At 41.7% G+C, this 19,725-nt stretch overlaps 1 protein-coding gene across 1 annotated transcript in view; it reads right to left on the reverse strand.

The window, feature by feature from the left end:
- Nucleotides 1-19,725, reverse strand: part of LOC126175368 (protein kinase C-binding protein NELL1-like) — a 931,698-nt gene that overhangs the window by 435,221 nt on the left and 476,752 nt on the right. The window contains exon 2 of the mRNA XM_049922135.1: nt 5,417-5,536. Within this exon, the coding sequence (XP_049778092.1) occupies nt 5,417-5,536 (120 nt within the window). The remainder of the gene's footprint in view (nt 1-5,416; nt 5,537-19,725) is intronic.

Genomic DNA, 19,725 nt, shown 5'->3' on the forward strand with positions numbered 1-19,725 from the left:
TAACAAAATAGTAATTGGGCTCATCGTAAAGATCTGTTCAAAACATCAGGGGTTTTACCTACATCACACAACAACATTTACCAATCAGTTCTGCTATCAAAGATAGCATTGTATTTGTATTCAAGAGCATTTTTGCAAAAATTATGAATTAGATAACATTAATATTTCCCCATATACCTCAGCTGGTCATTTTTCTAGGAAGGAAGCCAAGAATGGGGGTGTCTGCATTTATGTAAAATCAGATATTAAAGTGAAAAACAGGCCTGAAACGGAACTTCTGAGCATAGAAAAACATTTTGAGGTAACAGCAGTGCAAATGAATGTAAAAAATAGGAAAATAACAGTCATGTCAGTGTATAGATCACCATGTCGTGACCCAGAAATTTTTTAAAATAAGGATGAAGAACTGCTGAGCATCTTACATGATGAGAAGTCATCAATAATTGTATGTGGGGACTTTAATGTCAATATGTTGGTAGATAGTTTACTTAAAATTAAATTCCTCAATATTCTACACAGTTTCAACCTGTATTCTAATATAAACAGTCCTACAAGAGTAACAAACCCTTCCAAAAAGTCTTATAGATATTTTCAAATATAGAAAGCCCAGATACAGAAGTTTTGAATATTGACCGAGGAATATCTGATCATAACACACTTATTATTAAACTGCTCACAGTTCCAATACATATAAAAACAGTACATCATACGTACAAGAGAATTTTCTCTCCCAAAAACTGCATACAGTTTGGTATCACACTGACTAACTAGTCTTTGGCAGAAGTATTGTACAAACTGATATAGATGCTGTATACAATGTTTTCTCCTCTCTTTTCATGACAAATTTTTAAATGTGCTTTTGAAAAAGACTAGTTAAAATCAACTCATCTAGCCATAGACACACAAATTCTTCGATCACATCTGGCATTAAAATCTCTTCCAAGACTATGAAAAGACTAAACTCTGAAATGAAAACTAATACTGACTCTAATTTTTTTAAAAAAATATGTTAGTAACTACAAAAAGGTATATAGAACGATAATTAATCTAGCAAAAGTATTAAGTAACGATAGATTAATAAGGAAGTCAGACAATAAATCAAGGACCACATGGGGAATTGTTAAAAGAGAAATAGGAAAAAGCTTTAAAGACCAGGATATTGTACTTAAATCTAGTGATGGCACTGAAATAAAGAAGGAAGTGCTGTCCAATTACATTAACAACTACTTTGTAAGTGTACCTGATAAATTAAGCAAGCGCTTTACCAAAGAAGAGAAAACTGGAGCATCAAAAGTAGTCAGTAGTATGATAATAAGTCCCACTAATAAATATGAAATACTGAAAGTAATTAACAGTATGAAACCCAAAATGTCTGCATGACCGGATGAAGTGCCAGTGACAATAATAAAAAAGTCATCTCACAAATCTTGGAACCACTGGTATATATTGCCAATTTATCATTCAATGAAGGTGTGTTCCCCCAAAGGCTGAAAATTTCTAAGGTGGAACCAATATTCAAAAATTGGGATACACATAAGATAGAAAACTATATACCTATATCCCTCCTTCCATCTTTATCAAAAATTTTTGAAAAACTGATGAAAATTAGACTCATAAGCTACCTTGACACATTCAATCTTCTAAATTGTAATCAACATTGTTTTCGTACAGGTCACAGCACAGAAGCAGCTATACAGGCCTATACGGACGAAATAATTAGAAATTTAGACAATAACAAATGTGTGGTAGGAATAAACCTAGATCTTTCCAAGGCCTTTGATACACTAGGTCATCAAATTCTCCTTGGCAAACTGGAGGCAATAGGCATCAGATGAATTGGGGGGGAAATGGTTTGAATCCTATCTCCAAGACAGAACTCAGGTTGTGGAACTCATCTAATCTCAGAATAAGCAAAAAATAAAGTGGGTATCTGATGCTAAGAAAGTGGCAGTAGGTGTCCCTCAGGGTAGTGTCCTTGCCCCCCTATTATTCCTAATCTATATAAATGACATTGAAAGTCCCAATAGATCATCAAAAATTATGTTATTTTCAGATGATACAAGCATAATTATAAGTGATGACTGCAAATTCTTATTCACTACAGCTGCAAAAAGTTCTTAAGAGTGTGCAACAGTGGTTTTATGCTAATAAGTTAACACTCAATTTAAATAAAACAAATTACATACGAAGCAGTAATGTAAAAGAGAAGGATGATCAGCATTTATCATTGAGTGACCATGAAATAGAGAAAGTCTGGTCTACAAAATTTTTGGGCATTTAAATTGATCAGCACTTGAGCTGGAAAGACCATGTCACATAAATATCCAAAGAACACAATTCAGCATGTTTTGCACTGAGAATAATTTCTAGAGTTTGCAGTGCAGAGTGTACAAGATTAGTGTATATGGCTTATTTCGATTCTATTATATCATATGGAAAAACATTCTGGGGTGCAACTAAATGTTGCTTGAGAGAGGTTTTTAAATTACAGAAAAGGGCCATTAGAATTATTACACACAGCTCTCCTCAAACACACTGCAAGCTCTTGTTCATGCAACTAAACATACTTACAGTACCATCTTTGTACATATTAAAAAGCATACTGCATACAAGAAATCACTTGAGTAGTTTACATGTAAATTCAGATCTTCATGACTACAATACATATATTTGTAAGAATCTGCATGTAGAAAGAGCAAGAAAAACAAAAACTTAAAAACATGTGAGCCACTACGGAATAAAGCTTTATAATGCTCTACCACTCTGCATCAGTGGAACAGAAGATGAAGGAAAATTTAAGTCAGAATTAAAAAAAATATCTGATAAATAAATGTTTTTATAGCCTAGACGAATATTTTGAACCCTTAAATCACTAACTGATAGTTGTATTGTCAATATCATGTAGCTCTCTTTGTCAGTTCTATGTCTCGTTTATACTCTTTTAACTCTAAATTATGTGTAATATGTGTTTTCCAAAATGTACTAAATATATATAAATTCATCACATATGGTACATGCTAAAAGAGCATGTAGAAGAACAACCCATTAATTCAATGTTTTAATTTTCAACATATTATATAATATTAATTTTGTGTGTTTGATAGAATCTTGTAATAGTCTGCTGTGCATATTCTGGAGAGTATTATGACAGTTCCTATATCATGTAAATGATGTAAAGGATGATAATAAATGAAATGAAATGCACAAACAGCTGTGTTCATGACACTGGAACAGAACACAGGCTAAACTTAAATTTACAATGAAATAAACATAAAACTCAAACCAACATTATCTAGCAAGAAATAAAATAGTAAAATAAATTGCCCAAGGAGATTGAAGATGTTAGTAAAACAAACTAACGTAGAAAGGTAGCTGAAAGTGTACCTGTTAAGGACACAGTGAACGATTATTTACATAACACAGTGAAGGGGTTTGGTAACAAACATCCATCAATTCATTCTTTCTCTCTCTCTCTCTCTCTCTTTTCTTTTTACCATTACACCATTTATGTAGAGTTATGTTGAGTAGAGATCTTAAAGTACAGCATACTGCAAAGTTGTGTATTTTGTTGTAGTGCTAGTAACCAGTAAGACTGCGCAGTAGTAGGTTCCAGAAGAAGATGTAATTCTCGTCAGCACGCAAAGAAGCAGTAACGAGTTAACATATTTAGAAATGTATTTCGTCTGCTCAGCTGAGTGAGCGAGCAAGCTTAGGCCTACCCTCATGACGTACACGTCGCGACCTGTCTTCCTCGTGGGCGGAGTGACGCCACAGGGAAGTGTCACCGCGGTGATCCAACATCGCCTAAAGTCATTTAAGTGGCGTTGAGTCAACTATGAGGGTATGAATGCAGTGAACCTAATGTTTTGTGTTAGTTAAGATGGCGGACATCGACTTCAATCTGTGACGTAATGCCACCTCCCCCCTTTTTTCACCTCTACATTCATTTTTTGGGAGAAAATTTTTTTCAGTCATGGGAGGTACTGTGACTGCACTATTTCAAAGCTATACTTCGACTTTCTCGAAGGCATCGGTAGATGTATCTGTTGTCAAGGTAGCATAGTGACTGCAGCAGCCATTCTAGCTGGCGAATTTAGCAGAAGCTCTTTATATGTTCATCTGGTTCATTCATTGCGAATTTGGAAACTATTACCGTCTTTTTTTCTTTGAAAGTGACAAACTGCACACTTTATACTCGTTACATATAACGAGCAGTGTATATTGCGAAAAATTCTTAAGAAACTCCCCCGTTCGACGTGGCCGAGCGGCTCTAGGCGCCTCAGTCTGGAACCGTACTGCTGCCGCTGTCGCAGGTTCGAATCCTGCTTCGGGCATGGATGTGTGTTATGTCCTTAGGTTAGTTAGGTTTAAGTAGTTCTAAGTCTATGGAACTGGTGACCTCAGATGTTAAGTCCCATAGTGCTTAGAGCCATTTGAACCAAACTCCCCCATTGCTAAATAAAGGTACTGGTTGAGTGAAATATATTCTACTTTGCGCGAAAAGTTACAATTCATTGCCAGGTAAGCAAACCTCTTCCTTTGCTCTTGAAAGTAACTGAAGCACCAGCAGAAATATGCCTGGATGCGTATCAGAATATATTTCGTCTGCGGATGTGCTTAATTTGAAGACATTCTTGTTTGGAAACGAAGTGTCCTACAGTAATTAGCTTGTATAATTTCCTTTATACTTAATAGGCAGCTGACAGACTAAGTCATCTTTTAATTCTTTCACACATGCGTCAGTCTTCTTTATGTTTTTTGTTCTGATAGTGAGTGGTAGTTTGTTTGTACCAGGTAAAAGCAATGTGTTTTGCATATTCACTCGTATTTCCGTGTTTCATGCATATTTTGTAAATTATTGACAATGACAAGACCCAGAAGCTCTCAGGACTGCAAAGGTGAATAACAAAATTTCGCTATTCACCAAACCACAGAAACGATTTGCAATTGATACCTTTGTCCTTTGTCATACGTCTCCTGACACCATTAAAGGCTACTAATGCATTAGCTGACATTTAGTATCAATAAATTGTACCTTTTCGATAGATCCTAGTGTTTTGGAACTGCGTTTAGTTATAGGACACAATGCTCAATTTAAGTTTTGTACTTCTCCACTATACAAAAAATCACTCCATCTCTACGAGGCAAAATTTTGACAGCCCATTCACATTTCAGAAACGGTTTGCCTTTACATGTGAACGAAAATCGATTGTGGAAGTGGAAAACCAGCAGATAGAACTGGATTTCCAGAATCGATTTTGGAGTGCATACATGATCAACCAGAAGCGGTATTGCGAAACCGGTTTACGAAATCCGCTTTTGGAAGCCCCATGTAAATACAGTATACATGAACACGGATTCACACTGACGTCCTGTGTGAATCGATCTTTAGATGGTCGGCGTTGTTGTTGCCTACCTTGCAGGTAGAAGGCTGTCCGGAAGTGCTGCGGGCCGGGCACCGCGCTCACTCCCTGCCTGCTGACGTTGCGCAGCTGCAGGCCGTCCAGCAAGTCCAGCGCTGGCTCCAGGCCCGTCACTGGAACACACCGAGACAACTGCTACTAGTGGAAACACTCGTTATACCGTCCCACTGCTTAGAGTTGCAACAACATAAAGGACAGCAAATAATAAAATTCTACTTATTGTGCATGTATATAGAGTGTTTGTAAATTAATGGTGCAGTTTTAAAAATTAACAACAAATTGATTTATTGCTTTATTTGGGCGAACCTTACTCCATAAGCAGCGGTAAATGTTCAAGTTTTTGATGTAATACCCGCTATTTGCTTGTCATGTTTACTGCGCAGGAGTCTTTTACCAAGATGACGTCGCAACAGGAAAACGCTTTTTGTGTGTTCCGTTTTGAGGTTTCCAGATCTGTAGTTACTGTGCGACGTGAGTTTCGTGCACAGCTTAGGGAAGACCCACCACACAAGAATAACACAGGTAGGTGGTACCGACTGTTTGTGGAAACTAGATACCTTTGTAAGGGAAAAGCCCTGGTCGACCTCGTACGTGTGAAGCAAGCATCAAAAGAGTGCATGAGGTGTTTCACCGAAGTCCTTGCAAGTCACGCATTAAAGCACACAGGGAATTGTTCGTGCCAAAGATTGCGGTGTGAAAGATGTATAAGTAACTACGCTTTAAACCATAAAAAGTGGAATTAGTGCAGACATTTACACCAGCAGTCAAAGTGAAAAGCCATTACTTTTATGAAGAGCTTTAGTTAAAAATGGAGGATGCTGGCTTTGTAGAAAGACTCATCTTCTGTGATGAAGCCCCACTTTTCATATATGTGGCAAGGTGAGCACACACACACACAATATTCATATCAGGATGACCCTCCAAAACGTTTTCTTTGCAGTGTCACGCGAGAAAGTATTCTGCCCATTGTTCTCTGAACAACAAGTGGTGATGCGTAACTCAGTTTGAGACATGTTCGAAACTTGGTTTTTACCCCAGGTGAACACCAGTTATGATGACTGTATTTTTCAACTGGACTGTGCTACACCCCATTTTCACAGGAGTGTATGAGGGCTTCTTTATCATGTTCTTCACCAACGCTGGACTGGACGTGCTGCAACTGCAGATAACAACCTTCTCCCCTAGCCATCCCATTTGTGGGATTTAAAACCTGCGAGTTCTTTCTATGAGGGCTTGTGAAAGACAGTTTATGAACAGTAAATGGTTGTGTCCCTTAAGGAAGTGTATGATCGGATAAATCATACACCGCAGACCAGAGTGGAGGACATGCTACACCAAGTATGGGAAGAATTTGATTACTGTGTAGGTGCATGTCGTGTGACGAAGGGTGGACATACTGAAGGCTTGTGACTAATGTATCAAAAACTTGGACAGTTGCCCACTGCTAATGCTGTAAGGTTTGCTCATATAAAGTAATAAATAGGTTTATTATTAATTTTTAAAATTGCATCATTCATTTATAAACACCCCATACAAGGGACGATTAAAACGTTTCCGTTTGTTGCCTAAACGTTGATGCTTACACACTCGCATCGGAGTCCTGCTGGGTTGCATATAGGCTGCAGCATCACTATGAAACGGAAACTTTTTGATCGCCCCTTATAGTATGCTAGGAATAATACGTTTCAAATTTATAGGTGATTTAGGAATATACAGAAACAATGTCTGTGACGACTGGGAACGGAATCGAACTCAGCTTGGATCGAAGATAAGGTTACGTTGTTCCATGCTCCTTCAACTCTGTCCTATAGACCATCAGTCACAGTGACTGAAGAATGGTAGATTACCACTCTCTCGGTAACATGTCACCGTATGCCTCTTTCAGAACATTCCAGCAACAATATTCTTGCTGGCCAGCTGCTTCTTTATGCTCTGCAGACTTTTTCAGGAATCCTTTCCCGTACTCTGCACCATAAGTGCTGACTTTCGCAACCCTTTCAGCTTGTCCATTAGTTTTGTGTTGATAATTACTTGATCAATGAAATAGATAACAGCATTCATTACACCTGAATACTGTCAATCGAATAAACACTGTTTGTGGTACTCTTTACCACACGCAGCTGTTGAAACTCTCGTTAGGGTATGGTGCATGGCCATATCTGATAAGTAATTTTGTATCTGCTAGATCCTTGAATATTGGATTTATTGTTTCCAAGACTGTGGCAGACACGAAATGTTTGTGATTATATTCCTTGCCTGTCGCATGAGCGTGGCTGGTTCGCAAACAGTTGTTCAAAGAGCGTTTAAGACCAAATCAGCAACTGAAAATTAGTAAAAAATACAATTTTTGAAACGGTAGAAAATTGAGTTTCAGATGGTGACAAAAATACACTCCTGGAAATGGAAAAAAGAACACATTGACACCGGTGTGTCAGACCCACCATACTTGCTCCGGACACTGCGAGAGGGCTGTACAAGCAATGATCACACGCACGGCACAGCGGACACACCAGGAACCGCGGTGCTGGCCGTCGAATGGCGCTAGCTGCACAGCATTTGTGCACCGCCGCCGTCAGTGTCAGCCAGTTTGCCGTGGCATACGGAGCTCCATCGCAGTCTTTAACACTGGTAGCATGCCGCGACAGCGTGGACGTGAACCGTATGTGCAGTTGACGGACTTTGAGCGAGGGCGTATAGTGGGCATGCGGGAGGCCGGGTGGACGTACCGCCGAATTGCTCAACACGTGGGGCGTGAGGTCTCCACAGTACATCGATGTTGTCGCCAGTGGTCGGCGGAAGGTGCACGTGCCCGTCGACCTGGGACCGGACCGAAGCGACGCACGGATGCACGCCAAGACCGTAGGATTCTACGCAGTGCCGTAGGGGACCGCACCGCCACTTCCCAGCAAATTAGGGACACTGTTGCTCCTGGGGTATCGGCGAGGACCATTCGCAACCGTCTCCATGAAGCTGGGCTACGGTCCCGCACACCGTTAGGCCGTCTTCCGCTCACGCCCCAACATCGTGCAGCCCGCCTCCAGTGGTGTCGCGACAGGCGTGAATGGAGGAACGAATGGAGACGTGTCGTCTTCAGCGATGAGAGTCGCTTCTGCCTTGGTGCCAATGATAGTCGTATGCGTGTTTGGCGCCGTGCAGGTGAGCGCCACAATCAGGACTGCATACGACCGAGGCACACAGGGCCAACACCCGGCATCATGGTGTGGGGAGCGATCTCCTACACTGGCCGTACACCACTGGTGATCGTCGAGGGGACACTGAATAGTGCACGGTACATCCAAACCGTCATCGAACCCATCGTTCTACCATTCATAGACCGGCAAGGGAACTTGCTGTTCCAGCAGGACAATGCACGTCCGCATGTATCCCGTGCCACCCAACGTGCTCTAGAAGGTGTAAGTGAACTACCCTGGCCAGCAAGATCTCCGGATCTGTCCCCCATTGAGCATGTTTGGGACTGGATGAAGCGTCGTCTCACGCGGTCTGCACGTCCAGCACGAACGCTGGTCCAACTGAGGCGCCAGGTGGAAATGGCATGGCAAGCCGTTCCACAGGACTACATCCAGCATCTCTACGATCGTCTCCATGGGAGAATAGCAGCCTGCATTGCTGCGAAAGGTGGATATACACTGTACTAGTGCCGACACTGTGCATGCTCTGTTGCCTGTGTCTATGTGCCTGTGGTTCTGTCAGTGTGATCATGTGATGTATCTGACCCCAGGAATGTGTCAATAAAGTTTCCCCTTCCTGGGACAATGAATTCACGGTGTTATTATTTCAATTTCCAGGAGTGTATGTTTTCGAAAATTTCGGTCATTACAGGTCCAGGTCAGCTTAAACGTCCGTCTGCCCAAACGCGTGCTTTATTACATTTGTTACATTCGTTTTCTTAACTGCCAGAATACTTATGTGGTCATGTTTTGGCTACTTTATAAACGATGTTGGTGTCGAGTGTGTTTCTGTCAAAACTGCGATAGTGCCTGCAATAAATAAGCCAGCGGAATCCAATGAGAACAAATTCTCCACTGTATGTAAAATATTGTCACGTGGATCACAGCATGCTAAACTGTACAGTAAGGTGTAAGTACGATTGTGACATCTTCGAACTCAGATCTGAGATACATTCAAGTGTGGTCACCTAAATAGAACTGTCCACGCCAAACACATCCTAAGTACAAAATACGTAAATAGTTACCATATGAACCAAATTATTTATGATACCTTCACTATCTACAATCAACGCATCCACTTGGCTTGTGAAAATGGGCCAAGTCCGAAACTAGTCAACCTACACTAAACAATTAATTATCAACTTTGTTGTAAATGTTTAAAAATGTCTTTTCTTCCGCATTTTTGAGCTGCCAGACGCGACGTACTGAAAAATTTTATATGTTTAAAGTTCATTTCTCATCCATATGCTTCTTGGCACAAGGCATTTGCAATGCTTTGGTGGAAGGGATCACAGAATTTATTAAAGTAGTAGACCAGAGTTGACCAGAGTTATAGGGCGTGAAAAGTAATGTATACGACCATCGCAATAATATAATAACAGTTGGCAAATTGGTGCCCATTTAAAACGCGTGATGAAGCTGCAAAAACGTTCAGGCGTCTTAATAACGGATGTAGAATAAAATTTCTGCTCAGTACTGCAGATCATCTAAAACGATAGCAGCGAGAACGTCCTTTTTCATAATTCGCTCTTCGTATACATTACTTTATGTTTCTTTCGCTCTGGTTGAAGATGTATTTATTACATCCATGGATTTCTCGTTGGCTGTCTCGTTTGCCCAATTTAACATACCTGTAGTTGCTTCTATATTCTTGGAACAGCGTATCGTGTAATTCATTAGACGAACCTAATCTCCAAGAACAAAATAATGCTGTTTCTCGTGACTTAGCACAGTAGCACTGTCGGCTGAGGAAGAAGAATCGAGGCTGAGAGTGAAAGGCAAACACATACAGACAAGAATTGAGACGTATAAGTCCTGGGCATTGACGAGTTGCAGCAATGTTGCTGGCAACATTATTGGGGCTACACATTGCCGTAAAATATGGCCTTCGGCTCTCCTACCTGCCGAGCGGCGATTCTAACTGCCGAGAGGAGATCGGATATTTTCTGGGTGCGAATTTCACTGGGAGCGAATTTCAGGACACCGTCAGATACATGGAAGGGGGGAGGGAACTGCCACCGAAAACCAATTCCAGTCGTTTCGGAATGAAAAAATACAGCTCCTGCATGGTTTCAAGGTAATTTTACACCACTCTTCCTACTACATATTGTCAAGTTTATATAAATATGACGGAGGTAAATAGTGATTACACACCCTTCTCTCCAAAGTATACCACGAAGGCTTGATAATACTGAGATCTGGTCACTGTGGTGGTCAGGTGATATGCGGCAGTTCATCCTCGAGCTCACAAAACTAGTTTTGCTCGATGCAACCTGTTTGAACAGAGGCGCTGTCGTTGTGGGACACAGCATCACCATTTGGGAACAACATTGTACGAGATGATGGACATGAAAAACCAAAATGGTCACATAATGCTTAGCAGTAGTGCGACCGTGAGGAGTTCCCGTGGGATCCATGGAATACCACCGCTATGTTGCACTCTTGGGACGTAAACTCGGTCAGAAGTTGGAAACAGTGTGAAACAACACTCCACCGACCAAATGAGTTTCTTCCATTGCTCCACAGTCAAAGTCTTATGGCTTCGGCACCACGTTTTCTTGTAACGGTCATTTGTATCACTGGTGAGCGGTTTTGGAATTCCAGCTCGCCACGAAATTCTCTGCTTATGGTGCTCACTTCGTGTTGTTTTTGTGCTGACGGGGTTCGCGAGTCCGAAATTCAGTTCTGCAGTGACTTTTCCTGCTGACGTCCCTTTAGTTTTCGTCACAATCCTCTTCCATGACCGTCTGTCACGATCACGCAACAAACACTTTCGCCCGTGCTGCGACTTAGCGGATGATGTTTTTCCGCAATCGCTGTATGCGGTATAAATCTTCGATACGGTGCCTCTTGGAACACCAAACACTTCGGCTACCTTGGTTACGGAAGCATGGACCATGAGAGCTGCAGCGATCTGCCCACGCTGGTATTTACTTAGCTCCGACCTAATGCAAAAATGGTTCAAATGGCTCTGAGCACTACGGGACTTAGCTGCTGTGGTCATCAGACCCCTAGAGCTTAGAACTACTTAAACCTGAATAACCTAAGGACATTACACACATCCATCCCCGAGGCAGGATTCGAATCTGCGACTGTAGCGGTCACGCGGCTCCAGACTGTAGCGCCTAAAACCGCACGGCCACTCCGGCCGGCGACCTAATGCGCTCACAGCTACACAGAACACCGTTCTGTCCACGAATAACACCAACAAGTTTTTGAGGACATGGCACAGGTGCCGTTGGTGGACAGATACAACAGCGCAACTTGCAGGCTTGGCTAGCATCTCAATTTATGTTCCAGCATGCATTTCTCGCGGTGTTTTCATATTTCTGTCCAACTCCTGTGCAATGGGAACAGCAGAACAGTTGCACAGTCTGCCCTTAAATTTCCGCAACATTTTCGTCTATGGATTCCCACTTAAGTTTCCCGAGATTCTCTGTTACACTGTCATATCGACTGTACTGACCTATTAGGAACATAGCCGCAGGTCTCCGAATTCGAAGTCTGCTGTCTTGCCCAGCTGTTAAGGAGTCTACAAGCTGGAATAGTACTCATACTTTTTTAACAACTGTCGTTGATTTTTATCTGACATCAACATCATTAGCAGCTTGGCATTTAGTGCTGGATACAGGCCTCTTGTTGATGACTTGTCTTCTGAGGTATGTCTTTTGAGGCATATTTTCTAAAGTCATCTACCCACCCTCAAGCAGGCCGTTGTCTTGTTCCATTTTAGATTTTGAAATCCAGCAAGGAACTTCCATTTGTCCACCTGTATCTATTGACCCGGCCAAATGTACAGTGCTCCTATATTTTACTTTCATTATAGTCATAATTACGTCATTTACGCGTCTTTTCCGATCCATTTGTTTGTTTTCCTGTCTCTGTTAGTAATTACCAACAGTCATTTCTCCATTATTCGCTGAGCAAGCCTCAATTTTTAAATTCAATTTCGCTTTAAAAGTATGTCCATATCTAAGGTATTTCATAATTCGATATTTATTGGTTTGTTTTGTTTCCTTTCGGTATATACTGTGAATTTTATTACATTGCGTCACCGATAGAGATGTCAAATAGAGAGACAAAAACCGGACAAGTACGAGTAAGACTTTCGCTCTGAGGGTTCATTACAAATTTAATTATTTATGTAGACTGTTCATGCATAAGGTATAATGAGTGAGTTTGCGAGTACCAAAACATGTGACATAAATGGTCGTATCTTTTGGGTCAATTGAATTAGAAGCTTACACCGGCAAGGGACCATAGACTTTAGTACGTCATATTAATTTCAACACGATACCTCAACCAGTTCCTGAGAAAAAGGGGTGTAAATAGACGGACAGACATTCGACACCAAAATGATCCTGCCAGGGCCCCGTTTATACTGATCGAGGCACAGAAAACTAAAAAGGGAAATAAAGTAAAGAAAATCTAAATTAAAACGTTCCCCGCTCTCTTCCGGCCACACGCACATTCACATGTGCATTCAGCTTTGCGCAAAAAAGACAGCCATTTTTAAAATTTACCGTTAAAAAGAAGCAAACCGTGAGAACAACAAATCAAAGGAGCATCCATTGGAATATGTGTTAAGCAAAGACAACCGTTTTACTTTGTATCTGAATAAGTGCAGGCACGTTAGCATGTTTTTACTAATGAAACAACTTATACTGGGGCTCTAAATACGAGATCATTCTCTGTACAGCCCCGATCTTGCGCCCTGTGACCACCATCTGTTCCTGCACTTGAAGAAACACCTGGGCGTCTTCAGGACGATGACGAAGTCAAAACAGTGGTGATGCAGTGGTTAACAAGTCAGGCGGCAGACTTCTATGAGGAGGCTATTCAAAAACTGGTACAACGTTACGACAAGTGCCTCAATATTGACGGAAATTATGTAGAAAAGTAGATTAAGGTACAGGCTTTCATGTAAAAAGAAAATTATTGAGATATCTTAGCACTTGTTTTTTTAATTTCAAAACGGTACTTACTTAAAAACACGCCTCGTATTAAAATATTCTTGTGCAGTGCAGAAGCAGACGACATGCTGTTGACCAAAACACTAGTGTACGGTAACTCGAAATGTTACCAATCTAAAGATGCACTTGGTAGCCACAAACCGGTTATGGCATTAAAATAAAGCATTCTAAACGTATTTGTGTCTGCATTAATCACCAACCGGCAGAACAAAAACTAAAACCACAGGTCAAGCAAATGTGGCTGACTGATCGCTGATGAAAATTAATAATCTAAATAATCTGAAATCTCATATATTAACAATTTAGGCCGGAGGGGTACAAAAGTATAAAATATGTGCGGCATATCCGTCTCATCGTTATCAAACCAATACAATGGGGAAAGGAATCGACGGCGGCCCTCTCGAAAGAACCATCCCTACAGTCAGCTTAATTGACTTTGGGGAACCATGGAAACTCTATATCTTTACGGGCAGTGTTGAATTCCTTTTCTATATGTAGCTAAGATTTATGATTTGTCTTCAAAGTAGCCGCAGAAGGAAATTCGTTTTCGCAATGGTAGGATGTTGAAAATGGTAGCAGTATACGTAATGCTCATGTTGTCAATGCAGAGAACTCATCAATCCTCCCTGCCAAAAATTCAAAGAGCAATTTATTACGAAACTGTATTTTGATTTCGTCACTTGCCGTGGAGCCTATGAAGACTTCTTCTTCGGCAGTTAAGAGACCTCGCGCGCAACCTGTATGGCAGATAACAATAGAGGGTCACTGATTCTTGTTCTGTCGGTGTGGCGGATCGGTGTTGCGAAATAGCGATAAATTTTCCTACTCTTGGTAAGTTGTAAGGTTTGTGGTTTTAGCGTCAAAATACGTTATATACGTATTGTTATTGCATGAGGAAGGGGAGGGAGAGGAAGCGTAATGAAAATTATGACTGAAAATTGGGTTGCGAATACCGAAACGTTGAGGTTGGCTGACAAGACCATAAGAGGCTTGTATCTGGACTCAAGAGGTAATCCGTTATACAATTTTAATCCATTATAAATATTCGTTTGACGATATATTTATCTGATACAATAGATACGGAGGCGGTTAAACTCCCCAGGAGCAAGGGGGGGGGGGAGGGGGACAGCCCTCCCTCCCTAGCTCTCAGAGAAAGGAAAACATATAGCGAAAGCAGGTATTTTTATTTCGAATTATTTAAAAGTCCGTAATACGCTGGTCTATAACGCGGTCGGAACTGGAACTTTTTAATGGGTACTTAAAGTCGCCATTCATCTTCGAAATTATTAAAATACTCTGTACCCTCAGGTCTTGCGCCCCCCCCCCCCCTGCCACCTTACGAACTATAACATGGGCGCTCTTTCTTCGAAATCCATCTCAAACATTTTGTACCTCTGAGCAAGCGGTAGCTGCAGCAACAGAGTGCCGAGCCTTGGTGCCGCCTAGCGGGCGTTTAGGTAACCACAAGCAAGTGGCGTATCGGCTGCTACACAGCGCTGTGTGCGTACTGTGAAGCCTTTTAGTAAGGAATGTTAACATACTTCTTATTAGAAACCGATAAAACCAAGGACAGGTAATAGACCTATAACTAACACAACTTATCCTGAAAACGATTTTACACAAACTACGGACGACTTTACAGCACAGTGGATTAAGGTTTCGTAAGGAATAATACACGTTTTTCTAGTGTATTCATGCAACACAGGCGAGCTAAAATTTTTGTAAAATAAAGGAGCACAAGAAAATATTTCTTACAAGTATGAAAAGTCGCCTTGTAGTATAACCAAACGTATCTTACATGAAAATCATTTAGAACTGTATGTTATGTATTTTTTACATTTTCTTCAAAGAAATAATGGCATAATTTCCGTTTTGTCCCGCCTACGACGCGGAATAGGATGAGCGAACAATTTAGACCAAAGGATATGGAGCCCTCAAAAAATTCATTAACAACAAGAAAATATTTTAATGTCATATTGAAAAATGTACAGTTATTTTAATGCTTAATGCCAAGTAACTGTTAATTTGTTGAATCCACTCGCTCATGCACCACATGTATTTTCTGACTCACAAACAGACTACATACGATGCTTAGTATCCTAGTATTGAATGCTGTACCAGACGCCTGCCCTGGTAGACAAGTTTGTTTGACAAATCTATATGGTAGGCCATTTCTTTCCTCTAGCTGATACGCTAATAATCTGACGATGAGATGTTTCGTCGTTGGACTAAAACGTCTGCTCTCCATTTACACTACTGGCCATTAAAATTGCTACACCACGAAGATGACGTTCTACAGACGCGAAATTTAACCGACAGGAGCCGGCCGGAGTGGCCGTGCGGTTCTAGGCGCTACCGTCTAGAGCCGAGGGACCGCTACGGTCGCAGGTTCGAATCCTGCCTCGGGCATGGACGGGTGTGATGTCCTTAGGTTAGTTAGGTTTAATTAGTTCTACGTTCTAGGCGACTGATGACCTCAGAAGTTAAGTCGCATAGTGCTCAGAGCGATTTGAACCATTTAACCCACAGGAAGAAGATGCTGTGATATGCAAATGATTAGCTTTTCAGAGCATTCACACAAGGTTGGCACCGGTGGCAACACCTGCAACGTGCTGACATGAGGAAAGTTTCCAACAGATTTCTCATACACAAACAGCAGTTGACCGGCGTTGCCTGGTGAAACGTCGTTGTGATGCCTCGTGTAAGGAGGAGAAATGCGTACCATCACGTTTCCGACTTTGAAAAAGGTCAGATTGTAGCCTATCGCGATTGCAATTTATCGTATCGCGACATTGCTGCTCGCGTTGGTCAAGATCCAATGACTCTTAGCAGAATATGGAATCGGTGGGTTCAGGAGTGTAATACGGAACGGCGTGCTGGATCCCAACGGCCTCGTATCACGAGCAGTCAAGATGACAGGCATCTTATCCACATGGCTGTAACGTATCGTGCAGCCACGTCTAGATCCCTGAGTCTGCAGATGGGGACGTTTGCAAGACAACAACCATCTGCACGAACAGTTCGACGACGTTTGCAGCAGCATGGGCTATCAGCTCGTTGACGCTGCATCACAGACAGGAGCGCCTGCGATGGTGTACTCAACGAATGGCAAAACGCCATTTTTTCGGATGAATCCAGGTTCTGTTTACAGCATCATGATGGTCGCATCCGTGTTTGGCGACATCGCGGTGAACGCATATTGGAAGCTTGTATTCGTCATCGCCATACTGGCGTATCACTCGGCGTGATGGTATGGGGTGCCATTGGTTACACGTTTCGGTCACCTCTTGTTCGCATTGACAGCACTTTTAACAGTGGACGTTACATTTCAGATGTGATACGACCCGTGGCTCTACCCTTCATTCGATCCCAGCGAAACCCTACATTTCATCAGGATAATGCACGACCGCATGTTGCAGGTCATGTACGAGCCTTTCTGGATACAGAAAATGTTCGACTGCTTCCCTGACCAGCACATTCTCCAGATCTCTCACCAATCGAATACGTCTGGTCAATGGTAGCCGAGCAACTGGCTCGTCACAATACGCCAGTCACTACTCTTGATGAACTGTGGTATCGTGTTGAAGCTGCATGGGCAGCTGCACCTGTACACGCCATCCAAGCTCTGTTTGACTCAATGCCCAGGCGTATCAAGGCCGTTATTACGGGTACTGATTTCTCAGGATCTATGCACCCAAATTGCGTGAAAATGTAATCACATGTCAGTTCTAGTGTAATATATTTGTGCAATGAATGCCCGTTTATCATCTGCATTTCTTCTTGGTGTAGCAATTTTAATGGCCAGTAGTGTACTTCATGTGCGCCACCAGCTCGTCTTTATTATTCTTCAATGAACACGTTGTTGAATTTCCCATCTGATTTGTCCAACCTATAGTTGGAATTATTCTTAGCTTTCCGAAAATATCTTTCCAACGTTGATTTGCGCAAGTTAAACTCCTTAGATGCTTTAATACTCCCGTTTCAGAAGATAAAATGGCCGAAACTGCCATTTCCATTTATCTGATATCTAATTGCTGCGTGTCAGTTGAGCCATGGCGGGCTCCCTCTTTGAATTCCTGCTCCGCGCACCTGGCGTGTCACTTCTCGCGACTCGGAACCTGTGGCGGCAGGGGGCGTGGTGCAGCCTCGCCGGAAGCGGCGGCGGCAGCGGATCGCTGCGGCAGTCGCTCTTTTGGAGCCGGACCGCGAAGTGAGCCGCGCAGGGCGCGTGGGCGGTATACGGTGTTCGGCCGAACTTGACGTGCCATGGAGTGATTGGCAGCCCTTTAAAGGTTTTGTCTATTTAACTGTTCTGGGCACGGGTGTTATGAAAACACGGGACTTCGGTGTGGTCTTGGCTATTTCAATTTGCTGTTGACTCTTCTCTGTGGAAGCCACAATGCGAGGAGCTTTTTGACCCATTAAACTGCCTGATTTGAGTCGTGTTGCGCGAATTAATACCTTGTGGCTTTGCCTTGGAAGGGGTTTCCTAACACTTCTAACTGAAATTCAGTTTCCCTCTTTCAGCAGTGGATTCGATGAATTGCTAGTCCTTGTAGCAGGACTTTGAATTTCGCCGCGCTACACTCGTTACCTCAGATATAAATTATACCGTCGCACATGTTTGAGCCCTCGACGGCAAAGAAAATATTTATAAGAAAATGAAGGTACAAAAATTGTAACTCTTTTTGTTTTCTACCCGCTCTTGTCATTTGAGAGCGGAAGCTTAACTTCACTTATTCGCTAGTCTTCGCATGATTAAGACGTAAAAACTTCTTCCTTAGTCTTGGTCTGATTAAGACGTAAAAACTTATTGATGTGCAGACATATTGTATTGTGGAAGCTTGTATGAAATTTGGAGGATGGAAGCAGCCGTAAAATACATTGCATTCAATATCAAGATGGTTTTAATTCGTAGACATTAGTAATTCCTGGACGATGAAATTTACTGCAAGATTTTGGAGCAGCTACAACTTTTTCATGCAAAAATGAAGCAGGAGATTGTTGGAGGACAAGACCTGGACGCCACACGAGAGAAGATATGTTAACTTGGTAATGAATGAACTCTTATCTACGCCATTTCCCCCGGTTAATCACATTTTGTTATTCTCTGTTCTCTTTCAAATAATTTTTGTAGTAGAAATAGGTTTGACATTTGCTCAGAAACGCCACAAGGACCATCCCAACAATAGCTTTTCCGAATCACGAAGTCCCACAGCTTTTCTGTAATACGAAGTCCGATTTGCATTTCATTCTTTCCCTTTTTCACGGCCATTAACGATTTTAAAACCCCCTTTTTATTCACCATTTCTTCCCACATTTTCAACCTTTTCTTTTCTTTTCTTTTCTTTTCTTTTCTTTTCTTTTCTTTTCTTTTCTTTTCTTTTCTTTTTTTCCTTTTTATTAACCACTACATCCTGTACATTGTTTTAAATGCGACCAAGTTTTTGAAGAGGATCATCTGAAGTGTCCCTTTATCTGCACAAGTACTGTTGTCACGGACTAGTATTAAATGAGAATGACAGTGGAATTGAGACGCTTCCTTAGTCTGTTCCAGTTTTGTACTGGCGTGGCACGCTTTGACTGTCTTCAAGCTGGACCCAGTGACTGCTCATCGTATTGTGGACGTTAACGTCGCCTCTGTACATCGGCTTCATGGAAATCACCGCCTTGGGCTGCCTTTACTCAAGTTATGTAAATTACTGTTTGAAATTTGTATTAAAATCGTGAACATTTTGATGTTTGGGGCTTTGCTGAATCAAGTTCTTTTGTTGGTCATTGTGTCGAGCCCTGAGGATAGTCACATGTTGGCCGGTATGAATCGCACGTGTCATGTTGAGATGTCGTTCGGAATTGTGAAAATATAGTCCGTTGATAATAACTGGCACATTTGAGGTTCAGGGGGTGTAAAAAGCAAAAGGTTTCTTATGTGTTCGTTCGCTAGCCATCTGTGAACTGAAGAGTAAAAGAAAATTATTCCCTGTCTCAGGGCTAATTACAGTTTACTAGATTTAATTGTTCAACTATTTATTATTTAAATTTTTCATGGGGTGACCTTTTCTCACCTTTGCTTATTTATATATGTATTTACCTTTTGCTACAAGTTGGTTCTGAATACTAATCTTATTACATAACTGCTCA

The sequence above is a fragment of the Schistocerca cancellata genome, chromosome 3 (genome assembly GCF_023864275.1).
Source record: "Schistocerca cancellata isolate TAMUIC-IGC-003103 chromosome 3, iqSchCanc2.1, whole genome shotgun sequence".
NCBI classification, from domain to species: Eukaryota; Metazoa; Arthropoda; class Insecta; order Orthoptera; family Acrididae; genus Schistocerca; species Schistocerca cancellata.